At 49.9% G+C, this 22,102-nt stretch overlaps 1 protein-coding gene and 1 long non-coding RNA gene across 2 annotated transcripts; both read left to right on the forward strand.

Annotated features, from left to right (window-relative positions):
• The first annotated feature begins 1,919 nt into the window (after positions 1-1,919).
• LOC116440972 lies at positions 1,920-5,171 on the forward strand. Its single transcript, XR_004238820.1, has 2 exons — positions 1,920-2,043; positions 3,866-5,171. It is a non-coding gene; the product is annotated as an uncharacterized LOC116440972 (long non-coding RNA).
• Positions 5,172-6,217: 1,046 nt separating this feature from the next.
• Positions 6,218-15,309, forward strand: DLL1 (delta like canonical Notch ligand 1). The gene is made up of 11 exons (XM_032102368.1): positions 6,218-7,230; positions 7,453-7,764; positions 7,980-8,040; positions 8,281-8,538; positions 10,988-11,048; positions 11,527-11,657; positions 11,803-11,972; positions 12,111-12,327; positions 13,330-14,122; positions 14,234-14,348; positions 14,701-15,309. Exons 1-11 carry the CDS (start codon positions 7,171-7,173, stop codon positions 14,704-14,706), a joined length of 2,184 nt encoding a protein of 727 aa, XP_031958259.1. The 5' UTR covers positions 6,218-7,170; the 3' UTR covers positions 14,707-15,309.
• The last annotated feature ends 6,793 nt before the right edge of the window (positions 15,310-22,102 follow it).

Below are 22,102 nucleotides of genomic sequence, written 5' to 3' on the forward strand. Positions count from 1 at the left end.
TCGGCTTCGTACGGCCACAATGGGGCCGGAGGGGCCATTGTGGCCCCGAACAAACCGGGCCGGCACGGGGGGACGGGGCGGAGGACATGAAAGCGTCGCGCACCGAAACCGCTTCAGCCCCCCCGAGTCGCGCTTGGGAGATTTGGGAGATTTATGTCCCCCCTTGGCAGCGCGACCTTTGGCCGGGGGGGGCGGATGGTGGGTTCGCTTTGTCGTGGCCGGCGATTGCCATCGGAGGGGAACCCCCCTTTTTCCCCGGGCCGCATATCCCGGCATAACGCCCTGGGTCCGGGCCGGGAGTGAGACCCGCTCGCAGCCCGCCGGCAACAGGTGGGGACCTGAATAACTTCACATCTTTCCGGGAGGGGGGAGAGGGACACGGGGGAGCCCATGGGAAGATTAGATCAGATGTTACTGCCGGTGAAAAATTAAAAGAGAGCGGTGCTCTGGGGAGTGCAGATTAATATATTTGGTGACTCCGAGTGCACAAAGCCTCACCATTGTAGCGGTGTCTGAATGCCTGTGAATAGGATGGAGCATATGTGGCCTGTCACCGCAGGTGCCCACATCTGTTCGTCTCCGGGCAGATGCTCTCAGAAAAGGGGAGAGCATTTCCAAAAGCTCAGGCCCGCCCCATCCATACCCATCCTCTTTCTCATAATCACCTTCTGCAGAGGAGTTTTTGCCCCCACCTTCTCCCACCCCCTGCCTACCCTGAACGTGGAGAGATGCAGAAAGAAATAAAAACTGCCCAAACTGGAAGAGGCTTGGAAAGCCCTGGAAGCGTATAATCAAACTGCTGTCCCCTCTCCTCCCCCAAAGTTTATTAGCAGCAGGTTTTGCGCTGCAGCCAGCATGCAATGCACAAGATGTGCACACTGTGCAAAGTGGGGAACAGAAAAACCCTTCATGCATGAAATGCAGCGCAGTACAGCAGCACGCTGTGCTGTCACAGGGCTCTAGAGAGTGGCCTGTGCAGCTACTGTCTGGAGTGGTAGTTTGCAGCTACTGTTTAGAGTTCTGGCTTACGATGACGATTAATAATGCTGGGCAAAAGAGGGAGTTTTCCTACGAGAACGGGTGAAGGCAGCAAATATTGCTACTGAAGTTTGTAGCAGAAGGGAATCTTTCCATCCAGGGAAATCTCTCAGCTACAATGCAGAACTTTTTTTTGAGGAGTGCCATCACATTTTTTATCAGTACAGGATCTGAATCCTATTGCTCACCCTCACTCTCTGTGACACCCCCACCACGACAAGCCAGGCCTCAGCGCTGCATGGGGTTACACTGGGCTTGCTTGACCGGGCGTTTGGGGTGCTCGGACGCAGGGTAAACAACAGGATCAAGGGATATTTCATGTGGTAAGGGACTTCAGAAGGTTTTCTAGTTCAAATGTGGTCTCTGGTTTCTGGTGTGGTGAAGATCTTGAGTATTCTTGAAATTCAAGGTGGGCAAAGATGCCAGTACTCCAAATGCAAGGCCGAGGTGCTCCCAAGAGGGGCATGGGCAGGAAAAGCATTTGAAACTGTGTGTCCCAGAGCAGCGGTCGGGGGAAGGAATGGAACCTGCCCGGCTCAGGGCACCCACGGGAGGTTTCAGGAAAAGTGATGTCCCAGACCGGGGGGAACCCAAGGGCTGAGGGAGGGCAAGGCGGGAGTAATCCTTCTTTCCCCGAGCCCCTGATGTCCCGTCGTTCCCTGGGGGCCCCGCGGTTCTGCCCCCCGGGCGGAGGTAAGCAGCCCTTCAGCCTTCCGCCTTTGGGAGTAACGACAGCTCACGCACACGAGTGACCAATTTTATCCCTCTTAGTTTCCCACAAGCAAAATCCCGTCGGAAGCGAGCCAGGGAGCAAACCCAAACAAACAAGTAGCGCAGGGAAACGGGGCCGGGGCGGGGGGAGGGGGTATCTCGCTTTCTCCTCGTGTGCAATCAGTAAAACACATATAGGGGCCACTTCGGGATTTGCCCAGGGAAGGGTTGGAGAGCAGCTGGCTGCGGTAATCTCCTCGGGAGACAAAGGAATGCCCCGTCCCAGGATCACAGGTAAACACACAACCATTGTAATGAAAATGAGGGGCTAGGATAGGGCCGGAGCAGATGATTTGCGATTTGAAAAAGGGGGCTGGGGGGAAGGGAAGACCCAGAGCTGCTTATCTATCATCTGGCCTCGCTGTGTGCCAGCTGAGCCACGCGACTGCCCTTTCTTATTCTAATCAGCACATGCCTTTGCAACTTTGGGCTAACCTACACGCTAAACTTCTTAATCCTCCTCCCCGCACACGGCAAGGGCGGCGGAGCGCCCCACCGGCACCGCGGCTCCTCCGCGCCCGTCACGCACCCGCCTCGGGCCCGGGGCAGCGCCAGCAGCCCGGTCACGGCGCCGAGCCTGGAGCCAGCGGGGGAGCCAGGGCCCCGGCCCAGCGGCACCCCGCCTGCCCTCCCTCCGCTTCCCATCCCTTCCCTCCCGGCCCGGCCCGGCCCGGCCCGGAGGAACAGGTGAAGGGGGCGTGCGGCGGAGGGGCAGCCGCGCACACATACCTCCGTAGGGACTATACACCTAATTAAAATATTATGCACACTCGGCTACACATAGCTCCACACGTACACATCCCTCCGCCGACGCACCGTTCGCCATATGCCCGGAGCTCTCCGTCCCGGGAAAAATCAGGGTTGCACGCCAGCGATGGCAGCGCGTCGCCCTAATTAACACACGCACATATCCCACCCACCCCCCTTTTTAAGTGACTTTTCCCATAATCTGGCTCGCTTAGAAATAAAAGCTGCGGCTGATGGGGAGCTCTCGGCCGCGCTGGTGCGCGGCGCGACCGTAAATACTCTCCGGAGCAGGAGAGGGGGGCCGGCGTTGCGGGAAGGGTATCAATTATGGGCAGGGAGGGAGAACACAATGCCCCACCAGCCCCAGCGAGCCGCTGGCAGGCGGGGCCGGGCCCGCCGCGTCCCGGCCGTGCGGGGTCACCGCGCCCTGGCGGGGTCCCGGGCCCCGCGCCCGCCCCCGGGGGGTCCCGCCGCCGGCTCACCCCGGCGGGGCGGGTGCGGCCGCGCAGGGCGTCGGGCGGGACGGGACGGGACGGGACGGGACCGGCCGCCCGTCCGTGCCCGGCAGCGGGGGCCGGTGGCGGTGCGCGGGCACGGCTAACAGCGCGGGGGCGGCGGGGGGCGGCGGGGGGCGGCGGGCGAGCGCGGTGCGGAGACACGCGGTTGGGAGCGAAAAAGCGCCATTTGGTTGGGAGCAGATGGCTGGCTGGGGGGCTGATCGCGTCTAAAGGCGTGTCATCCCCCTTCAGCGAGAATCCCTAAGGGCTCCCCTTGTCTTCGAAATCAATGAAAATTAAAGTGCAGAGAATGGATGAATAGTTAGACCTCGAGTCCCTCCTTTGTTCGCCTCAGCTACTGGTGGGCAGGAGTTAAACTACAACAGCCTCCTATAGAAACACTTAAGTTAAACAGTCTCCCCGTTAGTCCAGCATCTGAAAGAGAGAGGGAGAGGGGGGAAAAAAGCAGAAAAAGGAGCTTTCTGCTTGATTTCCCCAATACAGAATCGCGTGGCATAAATTAAGCCAGAGAAGAATGAGCGCCGTGGGCAGGATCCTGCCGGCTCTCACGGCGCCTTTCAGTCACGCTCAGCAGCGGTAATCGAGAAATCTGTGCCACGTCAATTTAACAAATACCCGGTACCGAAGGGGGGTTGTTAAGGATTTGGGGGCAAGTTTTTTCGGTTTGGTGTTTTTTTTTTTTTTTTTTTTTTCCCTCCTATCGCTAGGTTAAAGCCCTCGCGCGTGTAACTTTTTATTTCCAGTTTTTTAAGCAAGGGGATGCTAATGGACCAACTTTCTATCTCTCGTAGATTAAAAGATCCGCGTTGATATATCACTTCTCGCCTCCACCGACGGGCCACCACCCAAATTTCAAGGCAAATATTGCCGCTCACCCCCGCCCCCCCCCGCCCCACTCGCTTAGTAAACCCCATACGAAGTGATGTTTTCCCCCTCTCTCTCTTTTTCCCGGGGATAACGCCGCAGCGAAGTTTGCGAAGCAGCGACAAACCACTTGAAAAGATGTTGACGCTAGGTGGCAAAAGTAATGTGCAATGAAAACCGGCGCTGCTGCGGGATGCGCCCCCCCGCTCCCCGCTGCCGAGGCTGGGCACGGCGGGGGCGGGCGGCCGGGCCTCCGGGGATCCGCCGTCCGCTCCGCTCCCCTCCGTCCTGCGCCGCCTTCCCTACGTCTCCGCACTGTGCCTGCGGGATCGCTGGTCTGCTCTCTGCCCGGAGCAACTCCGGGGTAAAAAAAAAAAAAAAAATCAAACCCAAACATTCCTGTACATTTAAACTTTTGCTTATGCGTCGAGGGGCGGAGAGAGGAGAGAAGAAGAGCACCTGAATGTAGATGGCTCGTTCGACTACAGCTAGATGTAAAGGACACGCGTTGAGTGGCAAAAGGTTGCAAAGATCTGGATGCTTGTTCCGAGGTTTGGATTAGGTGGCCTGGGTTTGGGGTAGGTGCCACAAACCCCTAGTAAATGAATGTGGGCAGCTACAGTCCTGGAACAGTCGAGAAGAGCTGGGCTGAATGAACTCATTAGTGATTTTCTTTTAATTGGTATTACTCAATGCTTTTACTTTAAGAAGTCTTTAAGATTTTTTTTTCCTAGCGCATTGTAAGATAATTTGTGATCAAGACATCTGCTTCAATGGAAGTCACATTTTGCCATGCAAATGCACGTTTCAACCCAATAAAGTCGCCATAATAAGGCTTTTAGCACGGCATACCTACAGTGAGGTTATTGTAGCCAAATCCTCTCCTTTCGCACACAAGCTTAATCTGTGCTGAAATGATCTGTTACAATTAAAATGACATTTACAGAGACAGTTACACCTTGCATCCTAATGAATCCGCCTGCGCCTACCAAAGGTGTTTAAACAGAGGGCCTAAACAAAGTGGAAAACCCTGCTTCGAGTGACATGCCAGAGTCGCCCTCCAACTTTTATCCCCTGCTTCCATCCATCATTAAGAAACTGCTCAAATGGTAATAGCCTCTATCCCTTTTTCACCGCACTGGTAAACTCCTTTCCATGTTTTAAAGATCAAAACAAAAGTTGTACTGTCTGATGGATATGTAAAAAAATTATAAAGGTGATGATTGGTGTAAATTTGGGTTAGTTTATTTTGTGCGTATGTGTGTGTGTGTGTTGCGGAGGGGGGAAGTGCTGGAAGGGATTTCTTTAAAAAATGTGCGGACATTGTTGTAGAGGCAGTAGCGTGCGCCGAGGGGAGCTCTTTCTCTCCCTCGCATTGTGCAGGGAGCAGGTGCTGTCTACATTACCATACAGCTGAGAGCACAAAGAGCTAACTGATTCAGCCCTCACACAATAACAAACGGCCTTAATGACAGCCACGCGAACGACACACACCAAACTCACTTTTTACTAAGCTGAAGGAGGAAAAAAGAGAGAGGGAGAGAGAGAGAGGGAGAGAGAGGGAGAGGTTGCTGGTGATGATGGTAATAATCATAGAGGGGTGCGGGACCCGGGCGCAGCGAGTGGCTCTCTCCGGCAGCGGTGGTGGCGGGGACGGGACCCGCGGAGCCCCGCAAACGGGTCCCCTCCACGAGTCCCTGCCACGAACCCGCCCGGGCGCTCCCTCGCCGCCGGACCCCGGGGATCCCCCGTGCCTCCGCCGGCGGGACGCACGCCGTCAGAGGAGCCAAGGGAAGAGCGAGCTCCGGGTCACTTCGTTCACATTCGTTTCCCCCCTCCCCAATTACCCCGGTTATGGCAGGGTAAATGCAGTGTGAGTTTCATGGGATGGGACTCCCATCGTTGTGGCTCGCTGGCTCCCACCTCCCTCGTCCCTTTAACGCCGGAGATGCCCCTTGGAGTGGTCACGATCACCGAGTCACTTTTTGGGGTCACGGTGGCTGCTCTGCACGTTCCAAGAGGCAATTACAGCCCGCCGTCCCCGGGGCTGCTCTCTGGCCGGAGCGTGTTGCACTGCCTCTTCCCGGTGCACAGGGGGTGTTACCCTCTCCCCGGAGCAGAAGGGGGATTCTTGCGGTTACCAAATTTGCAGGAATGTAAATGAACACGTTTTGTGAGCGCGAAGGGGAGGGGGAGGAGGGTTGCACATTTTACAGCTCACTGACCATTTGGCGATCCATTGAGAGGAGGGTTTGGAAAAGTGGCTCCTTTGTGACAGCTCTAGCCAGATTGGGGGGCTGCTCATTTGCATCTCATTAAGCATGCAGTCGGCCGGCGGGATATAAGGGCGGCAGGCGCCCTAGGAGAGGCAGATCCTTAGCGCTTCACCCTCGGAGAGAGCCGCCGAGCCGAGCCGAGCCGCGGCGCGGAGCAGAGCAGAGCAGGCACCCCCTCCCCCGCAGGAGCACACCCGGACACGCTCTGTTCGCTGCTGTTGAGACACGAGCTTATTTTTGTTGGCTGGAATTCCTCTAAAAACAAAAGTAAACCCACAACAAGGAAAGAGAGCTTCGCTTCCTTTGAAAAAAAAAAAAAAAAAAAAAGGAAAAGAGAAAAAAAAAGAAAAAACGGGGATCAAGGCTCCGACGTGACCTGCCCGCCACCGCTGCTGTTTGACACCCACCAGCCCCGACGTGCGCAGGGCGAGCGCAGCAGCGCAGAGCCGCTCCCGAATCGCACCGCACCGGGAATTATCGCCGCTGCCTCCGCCGCTGCCTCTGCAGGGATTTCCAGATCGCCAATTTTTAATCTTCCTTGGGAAGCCTTTTCTCTGCCTCTGTTGGGAATTAAGTTGCTTTTATTTTATTATTTTTATTTTTTCTTCCTGGAGAAAAGGAGGAGCATCGTGGATTGCGAAAGAAAAAGAGTTTAACAGATAAATATTTACATTTTTTTTTCTCCCGTCCTTTTCCCCCTCTCTTTTTCTTTTGCCATCCGAAAGAGCTGCCAGTTGCTGACAGGCTACATCTAGAGGTATCGACAAAAGGAGAAAAAAAAAGTCAGAGACACTCCTGAAAGAGGGAGACCGTGACACTAACTCTTCCAGCTCTGCTGGGACGAGCGGCTTTGGCCGCTGTGTTTTTTCCCTTACCCCGAGAGACACTTTCCCCTTTTCCCTCTGACGAGAAGATAAGGGAGAGGAAAGCGAGGGCACCAGAGCTGCACCTCCAAAATGGGAGGTCGGTTCCTGCTGACGCTCGCCGTCCTCTCGGTGCTGCTGAGCCGCTGCCAGGTAAGTGCCCGCGGGGTGGGGGACAGGAATGCCTGCACCGGGGGGTCCCTGCACCGGGGGGGTGCCTGCACCGGGGAGTTCCGCGGGGGATGCCAGGGACTGTCGCTGCCTGTTTCAGCTGAGGACCGGGGAGGGGGTGCCAGTGCCGCCGGGGTCGGGGTCGGAGTAGGGCTGGGGAGCGGGCTACTCGGCGGGCTGACGGCCTCTGTCCCCGCCCCGCAGGTCGGCTCCTCCGGGGTCTTCGAGCTGAAGCTGCAGGAGTTTGTCAATAAGAAGGGGCTGCTCAGCAACCGCAACTGCTGCCGCGGGGGCGGCCCCGGCGCCGGCGGGCTCCAGCAGTGCGACTGCAAGACCTTCTTCCGCGTCTGCCTCAAGCACTACCAGGCCAGCGTGTCCCCCGAGCCGCCCTGCACCTACGGCAGCGCCATCACCCCCGTCCTCGGCGCCAACTCCTTCAGCGTCCCCGACGGCGCGGGCGGCGCCGACCCCGCCTTCAGCAATCCCATCCGCTTCCCCTTCGGCTTCACCTGGCCCGTAAGTGGGGGGCGATGCTGGAGGGGGCGGCACATATCCATCCCGTCCCGTCCCGTCCCGTCCCGTCCCGTGCCTTTCCAAAGAGGCATCCAATCTCCTTGAAGTGTCAAGATGGGAGGGGGATAACGATTTCTGGGGACTGGTGGCTCTGCCCCTTGGGCCTTACCTGCTCTCATGCTCTCCTGGTGGGTTGTCTCTGCTCCTTCTTTCCACAGGGCACCTTCTCGCTCATCATTGAGGCGCTGCATACGGACTCACCTGACGACCTCACCACAGGTAAGTGTTCTGAAACACACTTTTCCCCATAATAATCGCAGCCTTGCAGCCCTGCTTGGCCCCTTTCTCCGCAGTGTGCAGCACATTCTCCTCTATGGTAGACCCGTGGCAAGAGAGGCCAACCTGTTGGCATGCAGCCATGTCATCCTGCCTCTGCAGTTCCCCTCCCACCAGAGACCCCCCTATGCCCTGCCTGCTTTGGGCTCTCTAATCACTCTTCTCCTCTCCACTTTCACACAGAAAACCCTGAGCGCCTCATCAGCCGCCTGGCCACCCAGAGACACTTGGCAGTGGGTGAAGAGTGGTCCCAGGACCTGCACAGCAGTGGCCGCACTGACCTCAAGTACTCCTATCGCTTCGTGTGCGACGAGCACTACTATGGAGAAGGCTGCTCTGTCTTCTGCCGTCCCCGGGATGATGCCTTTGGCCACTTCACCTGTGGGGAGCGTGGAGAGAAAGTCTGCAACCCGGGCTGGAAAGGCCAGTACTGCACTGAGCGTGAGTATCCACCTCCTTGTCTCCTTGGGTGCCTGTTGCAGCAGCGTCTCCTGAGCTCTTGGGGTTGGTGGAGGGGTGTTTCTCTGACATCAGGCCCCATGGGGAGAGAGAACCAAGCAATCGTGCGTGGATGTCTGGTTCTGTGCCCAAGCCTTACCAGCGTGAGGGATGGGAGATCCTCAGCATTGCCACAGAAAGTTAATGCAGACAGCCCCTTCTCAAGCCAACAGAATGTCAGTGCCAACACTACACTCTTGCTTGTTTACTTTAGACCATCAAGTCTGGTAGCAAAATGTTCAGCAGTTGTTTGAGGATTTATTAAAATATATCAGGACTACTTTTTACACCTATCCACCCCTCCAACCACACAACTTTGATATCATCATTTACAGGGTACACAGCTTCAGGGGAGGGAGCTGGGCTTTGGCAACATCCATGTGACAGGCTTATTGGTAGGCTTGCTATGGTCTCATCTTCTGTGACCTTGTATTGAGAAAAATATCAGGAAGTCCAGGACATTCTCTGTGGCTTCTAGACTGTACATTTATCTTTTGGGGTACTCATATGCTGCCACTAACAGAAATTGCTGCACATGGGGCCACCAGAACGTTCAACTTCTTCCCCAGCTCCCTTCTGTGCCATTGCCATGATCATTGGTACTAATAAAGTAGTGAGGGACATGAAACATACCCCTGAGCTTGAAGTTTTTGAGGAATGTAGTGTGTTGATACAGCAGGAAAAGCTGGGACAGTAAGCAGATCACAGGCAGGATAGTCCAGGATGTCAGATACTTTCCGGTTGTACAAGATTCCGCCCTTTGTAGATACATAGTGGTGTACACCCAAATGTGCACACAGAGCCCCTGCTGCAGTGTGTGATGGCATTCTCTGTTTGTGTGAATACACAGATCTGAAATATGCTGGCAGATGACGTACTGGGTGAGTGCTCCTCTGCAGTTATCAGAGGGCCAGGCAGGCAGGAAGAAAACAGTTCCAGGCTGTAAAGCAGCCTCTCAGCTTTCTTCTTGTTGTGTTTTTGTTTCTCTTTAAAGCCACCAACACTGTGGTCTCAGCTGAGCTGCTATCAAACGATCCCTGATTGATTATTCACACTGTTAGTGGCTGCTAGGATGCTTTTAGCAGTTCATGGTACGATGTTGCACAATAAAGAGCAGGCAGAGGGGCTCGCATTTTCTTTGATAGTGTTTTAAATAAGAGCTACAACCTTTCCCATGATCAGAAGTGCCTAGTCCAGTTGTGTCAAGGGGTGGGGAAAAAGGAAGCATTTTGATAATGAGCTCTTTCAGGGCTGTCAGCACTTTCGAATGCCTGTACATCTCTGCTATTCCCACAGCGAAGCAGAAGGCTGTCCATCTTTCTTGACTCATTACGCACACTCTTTGCTGTGTTTTCCCTCTCAAAAAAAAACAGCTTATAACACTGACACAAACCTACTAGGCAGGGGAGATGTGTTTATGTGTGCATGCAAAAAGAATGTTTTGCTGTTAGTGAGTGGAGCTGCCAGTTGCAGATTGCTTCCCATTGCCTTGCCCCCAGCTCCATTCTTTCCAACTTGGAGGCGATCTGATTATCAGCACCGATTCTTTCTTTCTTTTTCTTCCCCCCTCCTTCCCCTCGCATGCCATTGTCTCCGGCTGGCTTTGTTGAATTAAAACTTTGCAGTGCCTGCTTAATGAGTTCCATAACCAGGCGAAGTAATGAGCAGAAGTCCCTTTTTTCCCTTCTCTCATCCTCCCTCCTGCTGGCCCGCTTACCTCTTTTACCAGGGCTGCACCCACCCACCCGCCCCTTTTCAGGGCAGGGCGGAGGGGGGAAGGAGGGAGGAAGAACTTTAGACTTATTTATTTGAATAAGAAAAAAAAAGTTTTTTTGCAGCGAAATCACGCGCGTGCCATAGATTAGCTGTGGGCAGGGATAGGCTGCCCGGTCGCCGGCCGCCGGCCCCATTGGCTCCGGGGCCGGGGTATTGTTGCAGTGGGGCAGCTGCTGGGAGAGAATAGACAATAGAGCAGCTGTCTTGCACTGGCACCCTGCACACCAGCTGTCCACTCTTATCTGCACACACACTTTCGGGGGATATTAAGAGGTGGAGCTGTGTGCATAGAATTGGAAAAAAGGACTTCTGACCCTCACTGGGAAGGGAAGGGGGGTGAGGGGCTGTAGGGAAGGGAGCAATTGTGAGCCCTCTTTTGTCTGTGTGCAACTGTATTAAGAAGAATGCTCATCCCCGGTGATAAGTAAAGTGCCCAGTTACGGGGCAAGATCAATACTCCTGCAGACTCCAGAGATTAATTCAGCTGCGCTTAACTGCCCCGACCTAGTAAAAGGGACTCCCTCCCCACCCACAAGGTGCTGTCAGAATCAGACTTGTAAAAGAGAGTTGTTTTGGCACCAGTGCTGATGTCCTTCCCTCCTTGGTTTGTTTACAGCGATTTGTTTGCCTGGATGTGATGAACAACACGGCTTTTGCGACAAGCCTGGGGAATGCAAGTAAGTTTTTCACTCCCTTCCTGCTTCCTTCTTTGTCTTTCAGTGTCGATGCTCTGGTGTTAAGTAAGCCATTGGACATTTGAAGGGTTGGTTTAAAGGCCTTTCTTCATAGTAGATGGAAATTTGAGAAATCCAGGTGATGCCAGATCAAAGTATTATTCTATAAGTCAAGCATCAGTGCCATTAATATTAACTTAATGGGTTTACAGTGCTGCGTGTAAGGTTTGGCTCTTTGTTATTAGAGTAAACAAATCAACTATCTGGAACCATGAGTCTATCTAAGGAAGTGGAAGAAAAAGCTAGGACCGATGAAAGCTGATGCTACAGTTGGACCTGGTGACTTTCTCACATGAAGGATCACTGAGGGCTTTTAGGAAACTTGATCCCTGGCATCAGTGTGTTTGCAGAGTTTATGATAGGGTTTCCAACTGTGAGAAATCTAAATCTGATGAGACTTTGTTGTCATCCTTTTTTTCAGATGCAGAGTGGGCTGGCAGGGGCGATACTGTGATGAATGCATCCGATACCCAGGCTGCCTTCATGGTACCTGTCAGCAGCCATGGCAGTGCAACTGCCAGGAAGGCTGGGGTGGTCTTTTCTGCAACCAGGGTGAGTTCTCAGTCCTTGCCTGAGCATCTGTTTTAAAACGCAAAAAGCAGGCAACTCATTTCAGCTCACCCACCCTGTCCCAGCCTTGCAAAGTAGCAAGCACCTTGGCTGCTCTCTTTATAAACAGAAAATATATCTTTTACAGACCTGAACTACTGCACCCACCACAAGCCCTGCAAGAATGGTGCCACATGCACCAATACTGGTCAGGGGAGCTACACTTGTTCATGCCGCCCTGGGTACACAGGCTCCAACTGTGAGATTGAAATCAATGAATGTGATGCCAACCCATGCAAGAATGGTGGAAGCTGCACTGTAAGTTCGAGTTGTTTGTATCATCTGGAACTCCAAGGGAGGAGTTAATGTCAGTTTTACTAATTTTCAAAATCCCTTTTTGGATTTCAGAGCAAGTTTAGACAAATATTTTGGTAATTTCTCATTTCTTCTCCTCAGGATCTTGAGAACAGCTATTCCTGTACCTGCCCCCCAGGCTTCTATGGGAAAAACTGTGAGCTGAGCGCAATGACTTGTGCTGATGGACCATGCTTCAATGGTGGGCGATGCACCGACAACCCTGATGGGGGTTACAGCTGCCGCTGCCCACTGGGTTATTCTGGGTTCAACTGTGAGAAGAAAATCGATTACTGCAGTTCCAGCCCTTGTGCTAATGGTAAGGCCAAACATGCTACAGTGGTCTTCTGAAAGGAGACCATACACTTACTTTGGCTTCTGGTCTGGAGTTCGTAACAAGGCACACTGATCAAGGCACACTGGTCAATCATAGAATCATAGAATGGTCTGGGTTGGAAGGGACCTTAAAGGTCATCTAGTTCCAAACCCCTGCCACGGGCAAGGACACCTTTCACTAGACCAGGTTGTTCAAAGCCCCATCCAACCTGGCCTTGAACACTGCCAGGGGTGGGACATCCCCTACTTCTCTGTGCAACTTGTTCCCTCACAGTAAAGAAGTTTTTCATAATATCTAATCTAAACCCGCTCTCTTTCAGTTTAAAGCCATTCCCCCTCGCCCCATCACTATATCCTCTTGTAAAAAGGTCCTTGCCATGTCAATAGTTGACTTGGTGGAGGATCTGTCCTATGAAAAAGAAAGCAACGGCGTGGCTTGGGCCACTGCTGCAGATTGCATTTTCTGATGGGGTGGCTGTGTCCAAGTAACTTGGTCTGAAGCTTCATGCATGAAGGCATAGAAGATTATACTTACAAATCCTTTGCAAAGAGTCTTAGAGGTCTGTGGATGCAAATGCCACATGAGTGCTAAACATTATTACTTGTAATATGGTAGCAGTAATCTTCCTGTTTTGATTAAACTAGTGAAGTCTTTCTTTACTGTAGTCCTCCTTATTCATTGCCACTCAAACTCTGTAACATGAGATGTGGTGATAACCTGACCTGGACTAGTATTCTGGTCTGAGCTGAGTGAAATGTTAGAAAAGGAATAGGATTGAGAATGAGAAGTAAATCTGCTTAACAAAAATCTTTCTTAAAAACATGTACGTTTAATGTTGGATCAGACCTGGCAAAGGTTGAACTAACCTCTCAAAAAAAAACTTTCCTCAGCTGCTGGTTGTGCCAGCTGCCCCGAGAGCAGTGAGTGGGAGGCTGTTGTGTCTGGCTGCCCACCACTCAGCTCGTCCCCCTTCATGTCTTGCAGGAGCCCAGTGCGTCGATCTGGGGAACTCCTACATATGCCAGTGCCAGGCTGGCTTCACTGGGAGACACTGTGATGATAATGTGGACGACTGTGCCTCCTTCCCCTGTGTCAATGGAGGGACCTGCCAGGATGGCATCAATGACTATTCCTGCACCTGCCCCCCAGGATACAACGGGAAGAACTGCAGCACCCCAGTGAGCAGATGCGAACACAACCCTTGCCACAACGGGGCCACCTGCCACGAAAGAAACAACCGCTATGTCTGTGAGTGTGCCCGGGGGTATGGTGGGCTCAACTGCCAGTTTCTGCTCCCTGAGCCGCCGCAGGGACCCGTCATCGTTGACTTCACTGAGAAGTACACGGAAGGCCAGAACTCCCAGTTCCCCTGGATCGCTGTCTGCGCTGGGATTATTCTGGTCCTCATGCTGCTGCTGGGGTGTGCTGCTGTGGTCGTCTGCATCAGGCTCAGAGTGCAGAAGAGGCACCATCAGCCTGATGCCTGCAGGAGTGAGACTGAGACTATGAATAACCTGGCAAACTGCCAGCGCGAGAAGGACATTTCCATAAGTGTCATTGGTGCCACTCAGATTAAAAACACAAATAAGAAAGTAGACTTTCACAGCGATAACTCTGATAAAAATGGTTACAAAGTCAGATACCCATCAGTGGATTACAATTTGGTGCATGAACTCAAAAATGAGGACTCAGTTAAGGAAGAGCACAGCAAATGTGAAGCCAAGTGTGAAACGTATGATTCAGAGGCAGAGGAGAAAAGTGCAGTACAACTAAAGAGGTATCTCACATCTGAGTGCAGGGGGCAGCTTCACTTTGAAGGGGGAGTGTATATCTCATAGCATTAAGCAACAGCCATCTGACCTGTTCTTTCTCTTTTTGCCTTCAATAGTGATACTTCTGAAAGAAAGCGACCAGATTCAGTATATTCCACTTCAAAGGACACAAAGTACCAGTCGGTGTATGTCATATCAGAAGAGAAAGACGAGTGCATCATAGCAACTGAGGTTAGTAGGGTTGGAACAGCAGAGAAAAGTCGGTCCGCAGCTCTCATCCAATACACGCCAGGGCAGATAAATTCCTTTCCATAATGCCATGGTGGTTTGTACCTGCTGAAATCTAGCCACCTTGGGTTTGTGATGCTGTGGATGTTGTAAAGACAAGCTCAGTGACTTGATGCTGAGGATGTTGTGGGTTTGACAAGTCTTGTAAACTAGGGTACAATGGTAGTGTTGTTGAGGTGTGCTGACTCACCCCTTGGTGGGCTTCATGCAGAGTCCTGACCCTCTCCAGCCTTACAGCCCTCTTCGTGTGTTTCATTAACCTCTCCTGATCTCTGCTTGTGTTTTCTCTTACCAGGTGTAAACCAGAGGTGATATGGCAAGGTGGTTGTTCAGAACAATTTCAGAGGAGACGTGCCCCGATGAATGCTGCTGAAAGAGGAATGGGAGATAGATTCCTTCACTGACTGCTGCTGAGAAACTAAATTCAGGCTTGAGCTGGTTCTCTACTGAAGTTAGCAAAGTGACTGCAAAATAAAGAAACAAGATGGACACCAGGCAAGGGTCTGTGTTCAAGGATTACTGTTGCACTGCCTTTTATGAATTTTATCATTGCACTATGGTCAGTTGCTTTTCTATATATATTTAAATGAATGGACTTAATTACTACATAAGAAGCATGCACTGCCTGAAGTGTATATTTTGGATTATTATGAGCCAGTCTTTTCTTGAATTAGAGACACAAACACTGCCTTTATTGTCTTTTTTGATACTAAAATGTGTTTTTACTAGGTGAGAAAAAGTGTGTTATTTTTTTGAATCTGTAAAAATATTTTCATGATAATTGTAAAGCTTGAGTATTTTGTGATGTTCATTTTTTTATAATTTAAATTTTTTGGTAAATATGTACAAAGGCACTTCGGGTCTATGTGACTATATTTTTTTGTATATAAATGTATTTATGGAATATTGTGCAAATGTTATTTGATTTTTTTTACCGTTTTGTTAATGAAGAAATTCATTTTTAAAATATTTTTCCAAAATAAATATTATTAATGATAACCAGAGTGCTATGTTTATTCCACATCTGATGATGAACTGACTGAACTTTGCAACCAGGCATCCGACAGGCTTCTGTGGACTCATGGGTGCATTGAGTAGGACTGACACTTATTACAAAGACTGGGGAACAACTTGTTGTGTGTAGACTCTCCATCTTTCCCCTCCTAACCTTCTGACCTGTTGACCCCATGCTTGTGCTCAGTCTTACCCCAAAGGCAAATGGCAAAACCTTGAGTAATATTTGCCTGATCATGTTGGGCTGTGTGTTTATATAAACACACATGGAGTCACTTCCTGAGGAAGAGCAAGCATTGAGTGCACTCCATTGCAATCCAGACATGGGGTTTGCCATGACTCAACTCCTCATTTCTTGCAAGCTCAAACACTTGCCTGGAGTCCAGGGGAGTTTAGGACACACCAGCAAGGGAGGCCCCCTAGCTCAGGTCCTTGATGTGCGCCCGTGGGCTGTGAGCTCCCCCAGACTTCCCTCTCCAGGAAATGGTAACAGTGAACTGACCGGTGGTCACAACTCTCCTGGCTATGACACCTGCCTGAAGTACCAGTTTCGTCTTTGGTTTCTGCTCTGCCCCTGGTGCCTGCTGCTTTCATAATGGGACAGAGTGTGATCCCATCCCTTGGCTTGGCTCTGAATGCTCAGGCAATTTCCCCAATTTAGTTTGCTCTAATGAGCTCACCTTCATGTTGTGCTGCATGTTAATCAGCAGAGACCCTTCAGAAACAGGCAAAGGGTTCTTCCACTCCAGGAAAATAAGGAGAATCTAAGGAATAATCTCATTTTTACTCCATTAAAGCTGAACCCCAATCATTGTGGGCCACCTTCTGCAGCTTTGCAAAGACGATGAAGATCCTCTGCCCCCATTCACTTCAGGGAAGGGGGATGCTATCCTAAACACAAGGAGTGGGATAACAGATACAATCAAGCAATTATTGCAGCTGGTGATCTCTATGTGTTCCCCTTATTTTAGTGTGCATAAGTACAGGAACCACTGAAGCTCTACTTTGGTGTGAGGTGAGTGGAAAACTCACACTGACTGCAGAGGCTTGTCTGTTTATAGGCTTAGCTTTTTGCTAAGTGAAACCTTAGACAAGCCATACAGACTTCTCAAGAAATGACCTCACACGGTTATCTTCTTCATCTATCCCAAAGTGTCCTTTTAAGGAAAGTTTTCATAAGGAGAGTGATGTGAGATATTGAAAACCAGCCTGTCAATGATGGTCTGAACAGCAGTTTCAATTTGAGCAGTAACGTAACAACCTGTCAATAACCAGTCAATGCATCATATATTAAATGAGGCATGATGGTGTGTACGGCAGCAGGTGCTCAGAGCAACATAATCTCACAGATTGGACAGAAAAGCGAGCCTTGGAAGGTGTTATTGCTATCTTTGTTGCTCATTTGTTTTTCAACCTTGTTCAAATCAATTTATTTCTATTTCCTCTTCTTCCCAAGCTTTATGGAGCAGACTCGTCTCGTACAATGTACGGCACTTTGCATAGTCAGTGCAATGGTCTTGGCTAGACCTTCTTAATGCTGCTTCTGTAGAAATAGCAGTAACAAAAGGAAGGCCATCAGTGGCTGAGTACCTCTGTAACATTAGGTCTTTGGTGCTACAGCAGGATCTACTTTAATTTACTGTCAGGTAAAGGTCTGGAAAAGCACACAGCTCCTTGCTCTTGTGAAGATGCACAGCATCAGCATCTACCTATCTTTGCTTAAAAATAAAACACCTGTGAAAAGCTAAGTTTGTCCAAGTGTGCTAATTATCAGCAGTGCTGAGCTTGGTGAGTGACAGAAAACTGTAGGCAAAGGGAAGGGCGTGGTCCTGTCCTTCTGAAGCACCTCCTGCAATGATGGCTACACAGATCAGCCCAATAGCTTCTTCTGTTTCTGTCTTGAGCAGGGTTGGGGCTAGAGACACACAGAGGATTTATTTCTTTTACAGGATTACCAATTGCCCCAGTTCTGAGTATATGTGTATACAGTGGCCCTCAGTGACCAGAGAGGGTTGAGGTATGCAGCGTGGAGCACTGGTTCCACGCTCCTCACCTGTAGTACTTGGGCCTTACTGGGATAAAAAAATGGATGATCTGGGCAGGAGGTGGAAGTGGTGCATGTCTTTGCTTGAGAGAGAGGATGGCAGAAGCAGGTGTGGAGCCGTGTGTGCAGGTGGTGCACGCTGTGGCCAAGGAGCAGTGACAATGCTCGCTCCAGAATGGAGCATCCTGTGCTCGCTCCAGGAGCTCTGCTGCCAAAGAATGGCAGGAACCTCCTGGTCAGCAGGGTCTCTGAAAGGCCTCATCACTCTAAAACGAGAGGAGAGCCTGCCTGGGGAGTCCATTTAGCTGGGACAGCTGAGAATTCAGGGCCCAATCCAAAGCCCATTAAATTAATGGAAAGGTTCCAGCAAACTGCAGGGACACGTGGCACCGTGCCCCTCCTGACACAGCACATCTCCGCCCCTCCCCAGGGAAGCTGCACGTACTGATGCAGCGCGTGGCCCTCCGGGTGGTGGATATCAAAGACTGTGGCTGGCCTAGCCAGGTCTGTCCCCTGGGCACTCATCTCCCTGATGCCAGCCCACGCACTGTGCCAGGACTTTGGAGGCCTGGGGTCCCTCCTCAGGCTGTCACTGTGGCACTGTTAATTCATGTTCATACCTCAACCTGCAATGTCTCCTCCTCTCCGTCCTGGAGCAGCCAGGAAGGACTTGGCCTCCTTGTTCAGGGCCAGTTCTCAACAGGGTGGCCAGAGAGGGCACCCCTCCATCCACACCTCTGCCAGCAAACCTGTGTCTCTGTGGCAAGTGGCATTTGCATTGTTGGCATAGACAGGACATCTCAGGAAATTAGAAGCACTGAAGAAGCAGAAGAGATTAGTTGCTGGGAGGTATTAGCTGCTCTGGTTGTGGACACGGATTTCTTAAGTATCACATCTTTCAATACATAGAAAACTTAAAGCTCAGACAGCAGTCTTAGGTTTAATTACAAGACACGGCTTTATAAATTGATTTAAATATATATTTGTGCTTACTTTGTACACAGTGCAGGACAGTTTGTGTGTCAGGAAACTTGGGTGCTATTCCTGGCTTCACCACAGACCTGATATGTAACCTTGGGAGAGGAAGGATGGTCTTGTGGTCAAGGCACTGCAGAGGGACTCAGGAGGGCCCCCTTCTATTTCCAGCACTCCCTCCAGACTTCCTGTGCAACCTTGGACCTGTGTCACTTAATCTTTCCAGGACCTTAGGAAAATGGGGGCCTCCTGGTTGTTCTAATAGGGAGAAGGTCATTTGTGCTTGTGAGAGGATACCGTGGTGGTGGGGAATGTTAAAACACCCTTCGAGGCAAGTAAGGCTATTTCCTATTTCTGCACATCAGACTGCTTGTCTGTGAGGTGGTGAGCTATTTTTGCAAAGTGCTTTCAGATGCTTGCATGGAATAGAGACCCCTATCACAATTGAAACATCCATCATCTCAGAGAGGATATGCAAATCCTGCACTGGCAGCAAGGAGACAAACTGGGAGGGGGAGGGAGGCAGCTGTGGTGGTATAAGTGTGTGCACAGTGTGTGCAGGGGGAATGTGATACAGCTGTGTGTCCACGGCCCAGAAAGGATGTCACACACCACAGTGTTGACATGGATGGCCACAGTGCCATCAGCCTCCTCTTGCAGATCAGCATCTGCAAGCATGGTTTGTTGTCATCTCTCTGCTGTGGTAGGCTCTCTTACAACAAAACAATTTTGCAGGTAGATACAGATTAAACTCAGCTCAGAACTATGACAGTCAAGGAAGAAAGCTGCAGAAATGATACAGATGGGAATTTTTTACTGACAGACCCTGGGAAACTTCCCTATTGTTACAGCCTAACATCCAAAGTCAGGTACTTCAAATAAAATTACCTGAGAACTATTCCTAGGCCAAATCCCAACCTCAGAAGCAGTCTCTTCTGACACCTGACATCTACTTGTGTCAGAAGAATGAGGAGCCTCTCTGTTCCTTTCCCTCCTTGGGAGGTACATTTTTCACCTGGCTGTTAAGACCTGGCTTTCTGCCAGTGTCTGTGTTACCTGCTATGCAAATCAGAGAAATCAGGAGCCTGGCCGGAAAAGACCCAACATGTACTCCGAGGCAGATTTGCAGATGAAACCTGGAGCCTACTGTTGTGACAACATGACAGCTGATCCTGCTGCTCTCAGTGAAGCAGAGGTGGATGACAGACCCATTGCCATGTGGGGGCTTGCTGCCTAGTCAGTGGGGCAGGGCGGTATGGGAGGTGGGGCTGGAGGTCACAGCATCCTTATGACAGGTTGGCCTTTTTCTTAGGAAGAAACATCCTTAGTCTTTTCTCCTGCTGCTGCAGCCTCATCTCCTGCACCAATAAATTCAACACTACTGGGGCTGCTCTCTGGCCCTGTAGCCAGTCAGTATGAATCAGTCTGCAACCATAGTATTAAACTGCCTTACTCCACCAAATCAACTGCTTACATCCACACTGCCTGTGATGGATGGCTTCTGTTTTGTGCCAAAGAACAGTCTGGGACTCTGATAACTGTCAGGGCAAAAGCTTGCCCCCAAGGGACCTCCACAGCAATGCAACCCTACAAATGATTGCGTTTTAGAGACCAGGAGCTGCTTAGTTTTCCAGGACAGGTGTATCCAGAGTATCTTAGTGACACATTCAGGAATGCCTTACTCCTTGGCACAGATGAGGAATGGTGTGTGTCAGCTGAGGGTCAGTGCAGATCCATTTCACCTGCTAGGGCAACTATATAAACTGGCATTGCTTATTTTAAAGCCTGCCCTATGCGTGTGTTACATATGAACAGGGCAATTTTTTAAATGGTATAAAACTCTACCATCTGAACGGCCAGTATGGATGAAGCTATATTGAAAAAATGTCATGTACACCAGTGCAGATTCCTACCCTTCCCTTGTTTATCTATCTAAAGTGTGCTAGTAAAAGCAAGTTTGTACCATTGCATTCTCCAGAGCATGGCTGTGCAGCTATAAAGAAGAAAGTATTATTCAAAGAATACATGGTTGTTCGGACAAGGTTTGAGAGCTTACAGCAAGTTAGTGTGTGTATCTCCACATGGTAATTTCCCAGGGTGCTGAAGGCTGAGAAGGAGAAAGGATAAGAACTGGGCTGACCTGTGTTCTTTTTCGTAACATGAAACTGGAACTTTGTGAGGACAGCATTTTCTGTGGGAAAGAACACAGAAGATAGACAAATCTGACCAGCACTTATTGCAGGGAGGACGTGACACAGAGCCATTTCTGCTCCCACCAGTGCCAAGATATTCATGCTGGAGGCAGCTGATGGTAATTTCTAATCAGAATTTTTACCTACCAGAAAACTATGTTTTCCATAACACTTACAAGTCAATGTTTTTACAAAGGAGATTTTCAGTGGGGAAACTGTTTTTCAGCTATGGTAAACAGAAATACCCTCTTGAAAACCTCTTACGAGTTTCATTTTCTTCGTGAAACAAGATAGCAAAATGACAAGTGTTTCCCAGCAAACAACAAATTATCTGGAAACTTCTTTTTATTTTTTTTTGGTTTTTTTTTACCAAAAATAGAACTGATCTGGGAATTTTATCTCATTAAAAAGTTGTATATTTTACTTTGGATTTTGCTTTAGAATGTGAGCATCTTTAAAGATAAGTTCTCCCTCTTATCCCATTTTCTGGCCCTAAGTAGCACTTTACTGTACTGAGGAGGGTTGTACTTAGTATACGCAAACTGCATTTTTGGCCATATATCAGAAAATACTTTTAATGGTAGCCTGGATAAGGAAAAACTGGTATTCTAAAGAACAACTAATTACATGAGGCAAAAAGTGTTATGAGGTATGAACTTTAGCATAATACTTTACCATTAGTCTAAATAATTCAGAAAGTTTACAACAGGCACAGAGTGAAAATACCTCATCTACATTTAAAATAAAAACTGTATGGAGGAGAATCAGGCCTTCCACTTGATCCAAATTCTACAACCAAGATAATTTGCCTATTAGTTGTGTGCTTTCCTTTTTAAGACACTAAGAGATTTTCCTTTACAAGGTTTTCCATACGTGTAAACGGGGGTGTTTACCAAGGCCACCTGTCTGAAAAATGTAAACCTCTCCCTTCGGTCTGGTTTTACCTTAGCATGAATCAAAGGGCCCATGGAATTCTCCATTGCCCTGCAGTGGTGATGGTTTGACACAGCTGCTGCTTCTGTGACTGTGGGTGTCTTTGGAAAAGTTAGATGCCCGTTACTCTCACTCAAAGCGAGTAGGATTGTTCAGAGCAAAAACTAACCTGGAACGACTACATATCATGCTATGGCTATGGCTTGTATCTTAATTTTCTTTCTTTCTCTCTGTATCAGTTTAAAGAAAGGAACTGTGAAAAATGCATGATGTTGTGTAAGTTCTTCTAATTGACTTCAGGAAGTGTTATCTGGAATGGCAGTTGTGAGCACACAAACTCAGCAGACTTATCTGTGTTGTCTAATTACCAGACTATAAAGTTCTGCTGACATTTCCTTTTGATAAATACAATACACTGCTTTCTTTATCTATCTGTATTAAAGAAACAATGTTCTCCTAAATCCAACCCCATGCATACTTTTTACTAAAACAACATTATAAACCCCAAGACTAACAGAAATGTTGTCACAACTTCAACA

This window comes from Corvus moneduloides, chromosome 3, assembly GCF_009650955.1.
Source record: "Corvus moneduloides isolate bCorMon1 chromosome 3, bCorMon1.pri, whole genome shotgun sequence".
Taxonomy (NCBI): domain Eukaryota; kingdom Metazoa; phylum Chordata; class Aves; order Passeriformes; family Corvidae; genus Corvus; species Corvus moneduloides.

Excerpts from the sequence above, each read along its gene's own strand:
- DLL1 (XM_032102368.1), top strand. The coding sequence starts at position 7,171 with ATGGGAGGTCGGTTCCTGCTGACGCTCGCCGTCCTCTCGGTGCTGCTG. Across the intron at positions 7,765-7,979 it reads CCTTCGGCTTCACCTGGCCC|GGCACCTTCTCGCTCATCAT; the intron begins GTAAGTGGGGGG and ends TTCTTTCCACAG. Across the intron at positions 8,539-10,987 it reads AGGCCAGTACTGCACTGAGC|CGATTTGTTTGCCTGGATGT; the intron begins GTGAGTATCCAC and ends GTTTGTTTACAG.